This window comes from Anser cygnoides, chromosome 1 (assembly GCF_040182565.1).
Source record: "Anser cygnoides isolate HZ-2024a breed goose chromosome 1, Taihu_goose_T2T_genome, whole genome shotgun sequence".
In the NCBI taxonomy this organism is placed as follows: domain Eukaryota; kingdom Metazoa; phylum Chordata; class Aves; order Anseriformes; family Anatidae; genus Anser; species Anser cygnoides.
Window position 1 is genome coordinate 43,373,897 of NC_089873.1, and position 14,608 is coordinate 43,388,504.

General features: G+C 37.9%; 1 protein-coding gene across 11 annotated transcripts in view; it reads left to right on the forward strand.

Moving 5' to 3' along the window:
• Window positions 1–14,608, forward strand: part of OTOGL (otogelin like) — a 98,319-nt gene that overhangs the window by 41,711 nt on the left and 42,000 nt on the right. For all 11 annotated transcript variants that reach the window (XR_010830059.1, XR_010830061.1, XR_010830062.1 and 8 more), the window contains exons 26-29: window positions 8,366–8,500; window positions 8,979–9,125; window positions 10,784–10,903; window positions 13,413–13,529. Coding sequence is in view for 7 of the 11 variants with exons in the window: in XM_066993487.1 (XP_066849588.1) it covers window positions 8,366–8,500; window positions 8,979–9,125; window positions 10,784–10,903; window positions 13,413–13,529 (519 nt within the window). In the remaining 4 variants the exon portion in view is untranslated. The remainder of the gene's footprint in view (window positions 1–8,365; window positions 8,501–8,978; window positions 9,126–10,783; window positions 10,904–13,412; window positions 13,530–14,608) is intronic.

Sequence of the window (14,608 nt, forward strand, 5' to 3'; positions counted from 1 at the left end):
AGGCTTAATACAAAGGTTGTTTGATGCAGTGATAATCTTTTACCTGTTACTTGCTGATATATTTAACGTGGTTACTAAATTTATTAAATGATGACTGTATAAACTGCAGCAACCACACACAAAGCAACCACTCTTCAATTATTCATTTGCCACATCTGAGGAGGCAGAAGTAGCCTTTATCCCACTTCCCCTTATTGAATATTTATATATATGTATTTTTTGTGTGTGGCTTTTTTCAACATCATTTGTGTCAGACAGTCTGTGGATCCATTAAATTAGCAAACCTATAGACTGAAGTAGCATCTTCATGATCTCTCTCATAGCCTGCTGGCAAAATTAATACATTCTGCTTGCTGTTGATAAGGAGGATTACAGTTGCAGATTCACAGTTAACCAACATTGTCAAATGAACTGTTCATAGTTAAGAAAATTATTTTCTTTTAACAGGCTGAAGATTTTAAAGGGAAGGTAAACAATATTGAATTTAAAATCATAGGTGTTTTAAATTGGAAACCTGACTCTAAAAGTTCTTTTATTCAGGGAATAAAATTGTAACATGGGGTTATAATCAGAATGTCTTTTTTTAATTAGCCCATCTAATCCTCAAAGCCACTTTCCATCAAAGGCTTTCATGAGTAAGAGATATGCCAAAATATATCCACCTAAACCACTTGTCAAGTAAGTTATATCAACAGTAACTGAGTAGAAATAACAATGTGTTTCTTGACAGTTTCTGTGCAAATTAGTGTCCAAAAAAGGACATTACTATTCAGGGAAAATATTATTTACTGTGAGCTGTTTGCCTTGCTCTAGTTGCAAAGAACACCAACAGTTTGCTTTTCATCAGTCCTATTATTTTAGAGGAAACTATTCTGGATGCCCACTTTTTTTCTGGGTCTATGGAAATCCTGCAAAAGACAATAGCCAGGTCCCTGTGGGAGACATCCCTTTCCATCCTAGTCTTCAGCTGGGCAGCACAGAGCTCAGATAATGTTGGCTTGTCTGTGTTTTTCCATTTGTTCTATCCCTTCTGTGAGCAGAAGATTTGATTACAGTTGGCAATGGATTTATACTCTGGTTCCATTTTCTCCAGATCAATGATTTCAGACTCAATTACCTCTACATGCCTTTCTGTCTCCAACACCTGATTCTTCAGACCATTAAATTATGCAGTGAATGAATCACTTTTATTCTCCAACAAAGGAAAGATTTCTTTCAATTTGTGCAGATTAGCATGGAAGGTTTCCAGGAAAGGCTTGGGGAAAAGTTTCTTGCCATGAGGCTGGCAATTTGGAGGAGCGTGGTATGACTCATAAGTTAGATCCTCTTTCTGAGGGCCTTGCCATGTAGTAACCACCCAGCTTGAAGAAAGTGACCTTTTCACCTTGGATTTCTGTTTATGTTCAGCATCCATCAGCTCTTTGGTCATACCAACTCTAAAATGTTATCATCTGATAGCTGCCCAAAAAGTCAGATCACCATAAGAATGGCTGCCTCAGTTGGGTCACCTCTGGTGGGTAACGCTTTGTGGACTGTTGATGCCCGCATTCTATTGACAGAGCAGTAAAAGGTGAAGAAAAAATAGTATCATGTGCTGCTGTTTCAGGAAGCTCTATGGTACGTTGTCAGCAGTGAAATGGAAGCCTATTGCCGTCTTTGAAGTGGGAGGTGCTCAGGCTTGTCACCCATAGGTGCTGCTTAGCGTTTTATGGCCTCTGATGCTGGCTGTTGTCAATGAGAGATGTGTATTAAATTTACTTTGGTTTAGTTCAGGATATGAATATTTTTGTTTCTGAATGTATGGAAACAAGACTTAAGCCTAGAGCAGTGTAAATAAGCACATTTAACATTTATTATATTAAAAACAAGAAAATAAAAAGTTTTCTTGCAAGTTCCAGTTTTGTAGTTCCTGCCATAATTTGCTAGAGATCAGAAAAGGCAAATTTATCACCACTATGTCCTGTCCTTTTCTGTTTTCTGTTCTATTATGTTTTATCATTGCAAATGAATAGTGATAAAATATTTACATTTATTGTGCACTTATTAATAAAACAATCCCAATACAATACAAATAAGTCTCAAATAAATAGTTATGTAGCTATGTAAAAATAACATCACCAACTGTGCTGCTGTTTTATATATCAGAACAGCTTGCGCTGCCGACTGTGTCACTTGGAAACAAATATTTGAATGTTCCCGAATCCTTAATCTTCAGAATATCTAATTTTTAATTAGAAAAGGATTGCAGTAATGTGACCTGTGCAAAAGCCAAGTCTGCTGGTATAAACATGCAAAGCTAAATAAGTGGAACAAAAGAAAATCTGTTTTAAAGGATCTTTTCTCAAACCTCTTTAGTGCATTTCTCTTAAAATATTAAAAAGAAAAACCGAACCCATTCCAGCTATCTCTATTTGATTTCTTCAAATTTCTAAAAATTCAGAAACGTTGACTTAGAAAAAAAGGTTATGAAGTATATCAAGTAAAATTTTCCCTGTTATGTACTTTACATTATTAGCAGTAGATCTATGAAATTTATTTGGATTTAAATAGTATTACTGATAAAACCCCAGAACACCCAACAACTCTATACTGCCATAAAAATTACAAGTAAATATCTGTATAATAAAGAAAAACTGATATGATGATCTATTTTTCCTGTTGCTTGTATACATGTACAAATACTTGTAATGATCTTTAGTAAGAGTTGTTGAGAGTTCATTCTGCCTGAGGTTTATAATTTTGGGAAGTCTCTTTTAAAGAAATAGAAAAGAGTTATCATGAATGCATTAGCAGACATCTGGAAGTAGTTTGAGAGTGAGTCAGTAGCTGGGATAATCTCTCTCCCTTTGAATTTTCTTCAGTGATTCTATTTAGTGTTGCTCTCTTCCATCTTTACTCAATCGTATGACAGTAACAGGAATGTGTCATATCGCACAGATTCATTGCAAGTTTCTTTGCCATATTTTAAGTGCAAATAATCACATAGTCTGCCACTGTAGAAGACACTGATGGAATTTAAAAATTTTTGTATGTATATGAGCAGTTTAGCTCTTTTAGGTTCTTAGTTCCAAAGTGTGTTTTTGGGTACTTATATAGAAATAACATCAGTGGGAAAATAAATAATATTACTATTCCTTTTCTCTCTCCTGTGAGAGGACAACTTCTCTCTTTCCTATAATACTGTATCCAAAATCTCGTGCAGATTTTCTCCTAAACTGAGACAGTGTGTATCAGTGCCATCTGCTGACTTTTAACAATATTGCTCCAATATTTGAATAGCTATAGGGAAAACTGATGGTACAAATGTGTTCAGGATAAGCAGGTATTATATAGTTATACAGAACTTATGTATATCATTTTGAAATGGCACAGGAGAAATCATCATACAAGAAAAAAGCCTTCCAATCAGAGATGCTTCTTGGTGTCAATTGTGAATGAATTTTGAATAACTAATGTATTTTAAATGATTATCTGGATATGAACCACCCTAGAAAATGGCACAATAAACTAACAGAGAAAGATCATGTCAGGTACAAAATCATATGTCTGGTCTCCAAAACCACTTTAATATTTATGCTGAAGTGCTCACTAAACCTAGGATAAGATGCTTTACTCCCCCTTTCATCAAGCTTGCTGAAGTAACGTTTTCGAGAGTTAAGTTCCTTCAGAAGAAATTCACAGCACATTAAACGACCACCAAACTAATTCTGAGTTTCCTAAAAGCTTAATACTGAACAGAGCTAATAGCATTTCTCTTAAAATATGCAGGAAGGAGAAAAAATATATATACTTTTTAAACTAATGTGTATTTATTTTCATTATTTTGGAGCTTTTGGCATGTATTTGTGTGTGCGGCTGTATATGAAAATCTCCAATGAGTCATGAAAACAAAAGGAAAATGGGGCTGATCTATCTCTGTCCAGTTTACAGTATGTCCCTAGATGCTTTTGTGGGCAACCTAGTTTGCAAGTTAGCATATTGTAGGAAACAAAACACACAAAACAAGGGAAGTCAGCATATCAAGAATGGAAAAGAAGTCTTCATACTAACAAATTAGAGAGATTTTAATGAACCTTTCAAAGAAATAAATACAGCCCCCTGTAAATGGTCTCATCCCAGGCTTCATTTTCATTATGTAAGTATGCTGTTGTTATTGGTTGATAGAAATTTCTGCTGGGATATTGAAATAGTATCTTTCTAAAAAAAATAAGCCCTAGCATTCCCAAGCACTACTAAAAAAATGGAAAGAAGGTCCATGTTTTTTTGGATAGGAAGAAATATGGAAAAAAAGTGCAGTGAAGTCTAGAAAAAGAATGTTCTGAGAAGCAGGACTGACAATGAGCGCTTGACTGACTGCCCAGATCTGTGACTCTGTCTTCCCTGTTGCTTGGCAACTCCATGTTATCACAAAGAAACTGATATTAAGTTGGAACAGGCTGGATATGGTAATTTACGTGGGAAGATACTCTTGCAGTGGGAAAACCATTTTATTTCTAGTTTCTGTCAGCGTAAGTAGGTTTCACATGATGAACTGTAGTACATCCCCTGTCGGGTGCATTTTACCTAAAAAGGTAAAGAGCAACTCTGCCTTCGAAAGGCTGTGAAAAAAAAAAAAAGAAGAAGAAGAAAAAAGAAAAGAGAGAAAAGAGAGAGAGAGAAAGAGAAAGAAAGAGAGAAAGAGAGAAAGAGAGAGAGAAAGAGAGAAAGTAAGAGAGAGAAAGAAAGAAAGAGAGAGAGAAAGAAAGAAAGAGAGAGAGAAAGAAAGAGGAAAGAAAAGCACCCCACACACACACCTTATTATTTACTAGACCTGCTTCTAGTGTCCACTCAGACATTACTTCCTACAGCATTGACAAAAGCTGGTTTTCATAGCTGTGTGTGGATCCAGCACAGATTAGAGGGATGGAAGTCGATCATTATCACTTATAATGTCACAGTCCCTAAGAGCTCCAGTGATTTCCACAAGACCTCACTGTCTTAAACAGTAAAAGACAATCCTCACTTTATCTAAATAGTCCTTGTTGTTTCTTCTGCATTGGCAATAGTTAAGCACTGTATTTCAACCACACTTTTCTTCCTTGCTGATAGCAGAGGCTGCTCATACAGCAGCTATAGACTAATTTGAAGTCCATTGTAGTAATGGTGTAATCAACTTTGAATTTGAATCGTATTGCATGGGTGGGAAAAGAACCATTTTTACTGAGGTGTATGGAGAGAATGGCAAGGGTGCATAAGTAAAGGAAATCTTGTCTTGAAAGGTTTTTAAATTTGGGTTTAGGTCTAAGATTCAATTGGAAAGAGAGAAAGTACAGAAGATTCAGTATTTAATGTAAACCTTTTTTTATTAAACGTCTGTTTACGCATAGTTCTATTGAACTGCATTTCCATCCTGCACCATTTCCAGTAATTTAACACCAACATGAAGTCCTACAAGTAAGGAAGTACTTCACATGTCTTCAGGACTCCCTGTTCTGGCTTTGGTCAGCAAAACACTCCCTGTCTCCAGGCTTCTCTCTGCTGCAGAGTTAACTTGAAATATAACTCAACTTTTGCCCTTGGCTCAAATCCCAACCATACACAAAAACTTCTGACTCGAGTATGTTGATGCTGTTCTGCTGAAGGGATTGGCCTGGACTGTCAGAAGGCACAGGCAGCAGTTATGATTAGCATAGCGAGTACAGTTACCCGATGCTGCTCCAAGAACTTGTCTTCATTGCCAAAAAAGGTGTATTTTTACTGTGGGATAATTAGCCTGAATTAACAATCCTTATTTAAAATAAAACCCTCCATCTCTTTCCTTACAGTGAAGACATTGCTTCCCTATTAACTCAGAGTACCCCCTTTTACTGAGGCTAAGCTAACTGAAGAGGAATGAACTTTGCAATGAAAACAGCCCGTAATGTTCCAGGCATCAATTAGACCCACAGACTGCAAGCTAAGCCCCTTTCTGAACTGACTCATGGCAGGGGGGTAGCTTCCTTGTTCACTTTTCCCTTGGCCAGCATAGAAGGTATCGACTTGCATCCTATCTACCAAACTAATGAGTTTGTCTCCTTTTTAATTTACCACATCGCCTCCAATAAATCCCAAAATGCTCTGGGCTGTTATCTGACTCAGAGGGGAATAATTACTGGACTGGCTCCAGCAGCAAGCCTGACTTAATTAAAACATAGTGTATTTCCCAAAAAGGTAGCGAGCAATATTATTCCGAGTGCAACCTAAAACAACTTTACCACAGGACAGGACAGATGAACTTCACTCTACGCCAAAGCTCCCAGTACTTTTGAGCTGTGCTTCCTTGCTAAATGGTGAAGAGCAGAGCTGCTTTCCTGCGGCCCCTCACCACTGGCATCTAGTCCCTGCTTAGCCCACCTTAATCACTGTGTTCCCAGCTGATTGCTGGCATACACCACCCACTTGTTTCTTACACCCTGGTGTTATGGTAACAAAGCTCGTTGGCATCTACTGGATCTCATGTTCATCGCATCCACTCACACTTGCTGTAGTTTTCTCTACGCCAAGCAGCATCATCTGCTGGCTTGTGGACCATGCTAGACTCAGGGCTGCAAAGCTGTAGAGCACTTCCTCTGTGTGGCAACAAAAATACCTCTACACTTACCATCATCTAGGATTTTTTTTAGTCTGTTTCTTTTGTGGCTTTGGTTTGAAAGCGTTCTTTAAAACAGCTTGGTCACCTTGATTTTTATTAAAGGGGAAAAAAAAAAAGCCACTTCCTGCAGCAGGTGTATTTTCTGTATGCACTGTTTCTCACTGGGAAGGAAAAATTGCTGATATAGTTTTTATTTTTGAACTCTGATGAGTGCAGAACAAATATGGGTAAGACAGGCAGGGATTAGTTAGGGGTATGCTCCCTGCACCTTTTGGGGTACACTGCCAAAGGAAGGGAGCAAAGCTCTGGGAAGAGGTGCTGAGGGTATAGGGCAAGGGCAGGGGTCCCTCCCCTTGTGGCTGAGTGGAGCTCTCCAAGAGCATCGCTGGGAGCCAAGAGTTCCTGGCACTGGCAAGCTGCTGGGAGCCACCGTTCCCATCTTGCCCACTGTGCTCATTAGCATCTGCAATTAGTTCTAGCTAGTCGTGTTCTCAAAGAGAGGTTAAAGGAGGGTGGGAGTAAGAAGAGAAGTTTAAACATCTTTTTGTTTCCAGCACTAGTCATGTGTCTCATATGTGACTGAATGACTCAGTGCTCTTATATAGAGCTTGCGACCTCCAAGAATTTTTATTTCATGTCTGTCACAGGTCTGTAAGGACTGTGGGACTCAATTTGATCATAAATTGAGCTGATTTCAGAAGCACTGTTACTGGCTTTCATGGTTATAAATGGTTATATGGTCTTTATGGATAACCCTCTTGAGTCTGTTCTATAGCTACTGTTTCTTGTTGTCCTGCAAGGGTTGGTACAGAAGTGAAATAAAAGAAAAAAAAATGGTAACAGTAATAATAACTTGATTTTTATTTGTGGCAGTGTTATCAACGCTGATAATACCACTGGTCTCCTTTGTTCTAATACCAACCCTATCATGGGGAATTACAGCATGGATGTGTGTTTCCCTTGGGGGAGGGGGTATGGAGGAGCTGCAGAAGCTGCAGGTGAATGAACTGATATGTTGAGTGAGATCACGAAAGTGATTTTATGTGCTGAGAATGCAAAATTAATTTGCAGGCTGGACAGCCAATGGATATGGGCTTGGGAGGGCAGCATGGATTATATTTGAATTTGAGGTACCAGGAAGCCAAACAGTCAACACAACAGAGAAGACAATACCTCTAAATGTTTAAAAAAAAAAAAATCAGAAATGATTCCCCACTCCAGTAATGTTGAGTATGACTCACAGTTTCGTGCATTTTCATAGATGGTTGTATGAAAATTGTTTTATCTACTACTGACTGATGGTAGGTTTCTTGGCTTTAAAAATATGAACAGCTTGGTCTCAAGTACCTTGGTTTAAAAATAAAGCTCTTTTTATAGCATGTCTCAATTTTGACAACCAGACTGTGCAGTAAGTATTGGATTCCATGTATGAGCACATTTTACAAGACTAAACTAGACTCTTAGTTTAGGGATAGGTTGATCCTATGAGTTTGTGAAGTCCTCAGAAAGAGGACTCACAGCTGAACATAATGGTTTTTTGTGCTTAAATCCAAAGTCCAAGTTTCTTGAAGGTTCAGTTTTGAATTTAAAAATGAAGTTCCTTGATTTGTGTTTTTTCTTGAATTTAATTTCTAAGGTGTGAAAACACAAAGGTATTCAACTTTTTTTTTTTTTTGATTATGAGGCTGGAATAAATCTGTAGGAATGAAATGCAATTGTATCTATCAGTAAAATGATTTCTTCTTCGTGTTGCAGAGCACAGATAACTCAAACATATCTATAATTGCTCAGAACAAAAAGTGCTTTGATAATGATATTGTTTGCTCAAAGAATATTTTCATCGCTGTTGGAGACACTGAGATTTATTTCAGTGAACCTTCTGAGAAGCAGGTTAGTTATTTTCTTTCCTTTTTGGGTTGCTTTTTAAGATAAGTGTTTTAAAGTTACAACTCTAAAGGAGCATATTTTTGGAAAATATCTCTCAATCTGGGTTAATGCAGCACAAGTGCCTAGGCCTCAAATACACAGCAGCTCCCAGGAAAAATCTTACTTTATCATTTTTTTCTCTGAGTTCTATTTGTCTCAGAAAGAAGACTGCTCAAAAGCCTCAAGGAGTCAAACCATACTGGCATTTATTTGTTTCTCTCCGTTTGTTTTTTTGAAGAGAGACCAAATATCTAATAAAAGCAAACTTGAATGATCCAAAAGGCAGAATATTGAAGTATTAAACAACCTTTCTAGTAATAGTATTGATTAAGTTATATGCTACAGGTAAAATATTCTTCGCTATACACTTTACATTCTTAATTGACTGCATACCTTGGTAGAGTTACTTTATTAGATATTAATAAATATTCATTTCTGTCAGAATGCCTTAAGGGGACAGGAAAACAAGTCTAACTATCAGCTGTGGAAGGCTGGATATTATACTGTGATACACTTTCCAGAAAAGGACATTACAATTCTGTGGGATAAGAAGACCATGATGCATATTAAAGTCGGACCTCGATGGAAGGTGAGCCAAAAAAAAAAAAAAAAGCAACTCAGATTTTGTGTAGTTCTCATTGTTACTAGTGTGATATCTTCTTGTATTACTGATATAGCTGTTTAACATGGTGTTCAGCTGCTGGCATTTCACGGGTAAGAAGTGCCTGAGGATGTGATTTAATGACTGAAGTCCTGAAGAGAAGGGGTTGTTCCTATATGCGTGTTTACTCTGATGTTCCACACATTGCAACCTTGCAATGCAAGTGATTCAGCTCTGACTCAAAGTTAATTTGGGGTGGGAAAAGAGGATTTGTTTTGAGTTACCTAGTTATGTGCATGTTTTTGTAATTGCTGAATATAGTGAAAAAGAAGCGCAGGAAATGCATAGCTAGCAACACGGAAGAAAACAGGTTTGTAGCACCGATTGCATTAGGCTGATGGTGGAACTGCACCCTGAGATGTAGTAGAGGCTGCTGAGATGAACAGATCGTGTCGCATCTTGGGTATCAATTAAAAAAAATGTAATATGGGAAAGGATCTAGACAAGAACTTACACTTAAACCTCGTAAGCATACTGTGACAGGGTTAGGTAATGATGCAGGGAAGAATATGAGGCTCTTTATCTTTCCGGTTGTTCTTCCCTTGTCCTTTTCTACATCATCATCTATATGCCTTGGTGCATCTGCAGCTCAATCCATGAGTTCTGATGAAGTAACTTAATCTGCACTTTCAATAATTACATCCCTGCTCCATCTCAGCTATGAGTGCATGTACTGAGAGGGAACAGTTTCCAGTAAAAGAAGAGAAAGCGCACCATGCTAGAAAACAGTATCAGGTATTTTGAAGTGTAGGTCAAAGTTACAATAACCATCTAATCTTATTTTAAAGCAACATTATTGTAGGCTTTTTTCTCAATAGCCATAAGATGCTTGCTTGCTGATTTACCAACCGTCGATACACATAATAATAATAATGATGAAAAATTCTTTTTCTATTTTACAGTAAGCTAACAAGGGGCTAAGGTCTAAAAGTTGCATGCAGATGCACAAATACTTCAAGTTCCTTCTGTTTCTAGCAGCTGTTTTTTCCTTAGGCTCTAGTTTAGTAAGATAAAGTCTGCAGCAGTCATTATGGAAAAAATAATTAGAGTGAGCTGCAGCACCTCAGAAATCCAGCTCCACATTGTACTATTATGCAGAAGAATCTTTTTCTGTATGTATCTATATGTGCATGTATGCATATATGTATGTTCATCAGCAGCACTTCCCTAAACACAAGAATGTTGCAGCTGTCTCTTTCATAACTGCTGTTATGAATGTTCTTGCTAAGTGATCTAAAATTAGAGGCAGCAAGTTTTAATCATAACAACTAGTCAGGCTGCAAAATTACAAGGTAATTCACCTGAACTTTTGACTTCTGGATTGGATGTAGTACTAAGCTTTCAGAAAAAAATATTACTAAGTTCTTACTTTGTAGTTAGAGCAAGTTCTGGGAAACATGAAGAAATTTCTATTGAAAGTTATTTGCAATCGGTTACTGTAAGCATAGCATAATATCAGATATTTTCCAAGTGTAAGTCAGAGTTGGATTCACCTTTTTCAGTTTAAGAACATTTTACTCCACATATATACTCCATACTGATTACTGACTATCAGTATTTTTAAAAAATAAATCCTTCTCATTTAGGGGAAACTGGCAGGTTTGTGTGGAAATTTTGACAAATACACTTCAAATGATCTGACTACATCCAACAACATGGAGGTGAGAAATGCACAGGTGTTTGGAGACAGCTGGATATTAGGACAGGTAAGTTCCGTGTCCAGTAAAAATTTTGAAAAAAAGTCATTAATTTTAATTTATAAATGAATACATTATTAGTACATGAAGTACAAGGATTTTCTAAACTGATGGTCAGTATACACGAGGGCATTTGAATTTTTATGTGTATAGGTATGAGATGTGATAATAATGCCTTATATTGTAAGAAACATATACTGAATTTAAATGAAACCATCCAATCTTTTCAGGTAAGGATACACTGATCCCTCTATTAATTAATGATAACTATCTGTCATTGGATAATTAATGATGCTGTCTGCATTTCAGTTTTCTACAAATTTAGATAAAATGCTTTTGATATTTAGATTCAGACCAATTTTAAAAGCAATTGTAATTTCTTGGATGTTGAAGAGATCTGGATACTGAAAGCAAACAGGATTTGAAAGAATAAACTGGAGAAAGAGGTGTCATCAGCCCTCTGAGGCTGCCTGCATACAAGTGACCGCAGGAGGGGCTTTCTCCACAGCGCAAGATGGAAATTCAGAGGAGGAGCTATGCCAAGGAAGCTATAAAATGTACAATCACGTTCAATCAGTGATCTTTTTTGGTTATAGTTTGTAATCAGAAAGCAAACTGATGAAGCAGCAGTGGTGAAGTGGTGGGAGAGAAAAGGCAAGAACAGCATCAGGCACAACCCAGTAGATTTCAGAGGAGGAGGGAGGAGGCTGGAGAGAACAACTGTGCAACTGTGTTTTATAACACAGGAGAATAGGTATTTTATTCATTTGTGCTGAGAAGGAGAAAGGTTTTATAGCATTGTGAACCGCCTGATAAATCAGTATTTGTAAAACACTCCCTTAGGATGCCTGCAAGACCCAGTTTTTAATCTGTTCTCTCCCTGACTCAGAGAAGGAAATTGAACCAGAATCTCTCACCTCATGAAAGAATATGATATCTCTTCTGCTTTGGAAGAAAGCCTTTGAGGTTTTTCTCCCTCAATCTCTCCTTTTGGATCTATATTACACCACATAAAATCTTTTAATCCTGTGACCAAGCAAGGGAAATGTGTTGGCTCCTACACAGTGAGCACTGAAAGTGTTCGTCTTGGCTGGGCACTGTGTTGATGACTCAGAGCCAGGGTTAGCAGGGTACGAGGAGGGGTCCCAGAGACTAGCTCTCCACTCGCTCTCTTCCCTTTGAAAAAAATACTTGAAGAAGCAAGTGTAACTGGAAGGCTTTGGGTTTTATTCCGTAAAAATTTTAAAGATATCTTTTTGGTTCCAATCCCATATATATATATATATTATTTTTTTTTTCAGTTTCTCTGTTCAGTGGGTTCAGTGGTTGCTTTAATAAATGGCGCAGTGTTTGCGCAATTTGAACCTAACATGAACTTCTGGAGTTTTATGACCTTTGCTTAACCAACCCAAACTTGCACTTGCCTTTTTGAGGCCATATATTTTTGTAAAATCTCGTATAATCATCCGGTCTCTGTGGCTGCCAGAGCACGGAGGACCTGAATTCGTTACTGGCCTAGTAGGCAGCCTGTGCTCAGCCAGTCTTGGCACCGCATCTGCCTTCGCAGTAGGCGTCATTAGGACATTTTTCAGAAAGGACCTCTGGCCTTTGCAGAGAGGTATCCTGGTCATCCTTTCTGCATAATCTAAACACTGGAAAGGCGTATTTAGTAGCTGGAGGCCTACAACCCAACTCTGCTTCTGGCAAACATGCCGGCATTGGCACGGTGAGGCGTGTGGGACACTTCCAGGGTTTCTCCCTCCGGGGAGTGGCAGCACATCCCCACACAGCACTATCGGAGCACCCGCACGGGAGGGCAGCCGCTGGGCGACTGCTCTGCAGCCGAGGCTGTGCCACAACACCCCAACTCTGCCTACAGGTCCATCACTGCCGTCTCCTGGGCTTCTCTGCTGCACCAAGGGAGTATGCTTTCAGATGAACTTGTGTTTTCTGAGCTGAGTGTCATTTTGGTTATATTTTTCTGTTCATTTGTTTTTCTTCTTGAAGAGAGACTTAAAGAGAGGGAGCTGTATCTCATCCCTTTTGAGTTATCGTGATGATCTTTGACTCTATTTTTTTATGTGTTGCTCTCTTCCTACCGCTGCTTCTTTATTTGAACTTACAGGGCTAAAGCCATCTGTAGTGTGCCTCCATTTAAAGTCAGTGCAAAACCACCAGGGATGGATTTGGACCACGTATTTGTTTGTGATGTTACAGTTGGTTGCTCTGGTAATGATTATAGTGTGTCACAAAGAAAACATTTTGTCTTCATACACTGAGCAGACAGCAGGAACATTTTAGTACTTCAGAACAAAACACAAAGATTCTGTTTTGTTCAAATGTTTTCAATTATAACAACAAATCAGGGAAAGAAGAAGATAGAGAAAATAGCAGGTAAACATTATATGAGTTTTCTGAGTATGCAAGTATTGAAATATATGATGCATATAGTGTACCTGAGTCCATGGTAAACACATCTTTGTGTAAAATGTTTGTGATGGTTTTGTTTGCTTTTAAGTGCAAGAGCCCAAATGAAACACTAAGACCATGTGAGGTACATCAGAGCAAGTTCCCTTATGCCAAAAAGGAATGCTCAGTTTTATACAGTGATGTTTTCGCACCTTGTCGCAATGTGGTAAGTTTATTAAATAACCCAGATTTGCTCTCAAATAGGAAAACATTAAAATTCCAGTAATTAATTTCTTTTTGCCATTCCCCTCTGCCTGAATGCCATGGAGGATACTTAGTAGAGCCCTGCAACTATGTGGGTGGGCTATGTTTGAGCAGAGCTCCTTGTTCCTATCAAAACTGGAGCCTAAACATTATGGTGGTAACTGGGAGTCGTGAGTTAGTAGACAGGACAATCAGAGTTCTGTTCTCTTTAGGTTTTATTTATATCTTTTATTTATATAGGTAACTGCATTTTAAAGGCTTTTGTGTATATCATGGGTTTCTAAAATAAACGTTTGTGTAATGTGCCTCCAGCTTATCTAAAATGGTTTTATTTTGTTAACTGTTCTGCTCAATATAGAAAGAAATATGAGAAAGCGAGATTTTAACTTCAGAGCTGTCGGTATTTTTAATTTGCTGACAGCTTATCATCTGCTTTTTATCAAAACTCTGCAGTATGGTGTCCTTGTTTCCTCAACACCTGGCTGAGCTTGGAACTTGAGTTGCAAGAATGTCCTTAAGTTCAGTCTAGACAAGATGGGGATGACAACAGCTTGTGCGGGAATCTTTTATTCCATCATAGTTCACCCTTTATCAACACATGATGTGCTCTGTACATTTATGCCTCTTTCTGATTTTAGCCACCCAAAGGTATTCAGTAATTGGAGGTGCTTCTTAACACCTGTGCAGGCAAGACCCACTATGACATTTTGTTTCAGTCTCTTGTTTTCCTTATGACTATTGATACTAAATGAGATCGTTAGATGTCTCAGCTGAACCTCCTGACTTTCAGGACTGAAGTTTGATATCAACATGGTTAGGAATTTGCCTGAAGAGGAGGTTGCAGTAGCTTAACCCAGGAAATTTATTAATGTTGACCTTGGTTACTATGTGAAGAATTTTTTGAGCATGTGCCTGAGAACACAGTGATGAGTGTATTTTCAAAGTGGAAAGTAATAAATAAAAATGGAACTTTTGAGAGTTTTTAAGGAGCTGTATTATAATAACTCTTAAAGACATTTTCTCTTGAACATTCATTTCCAG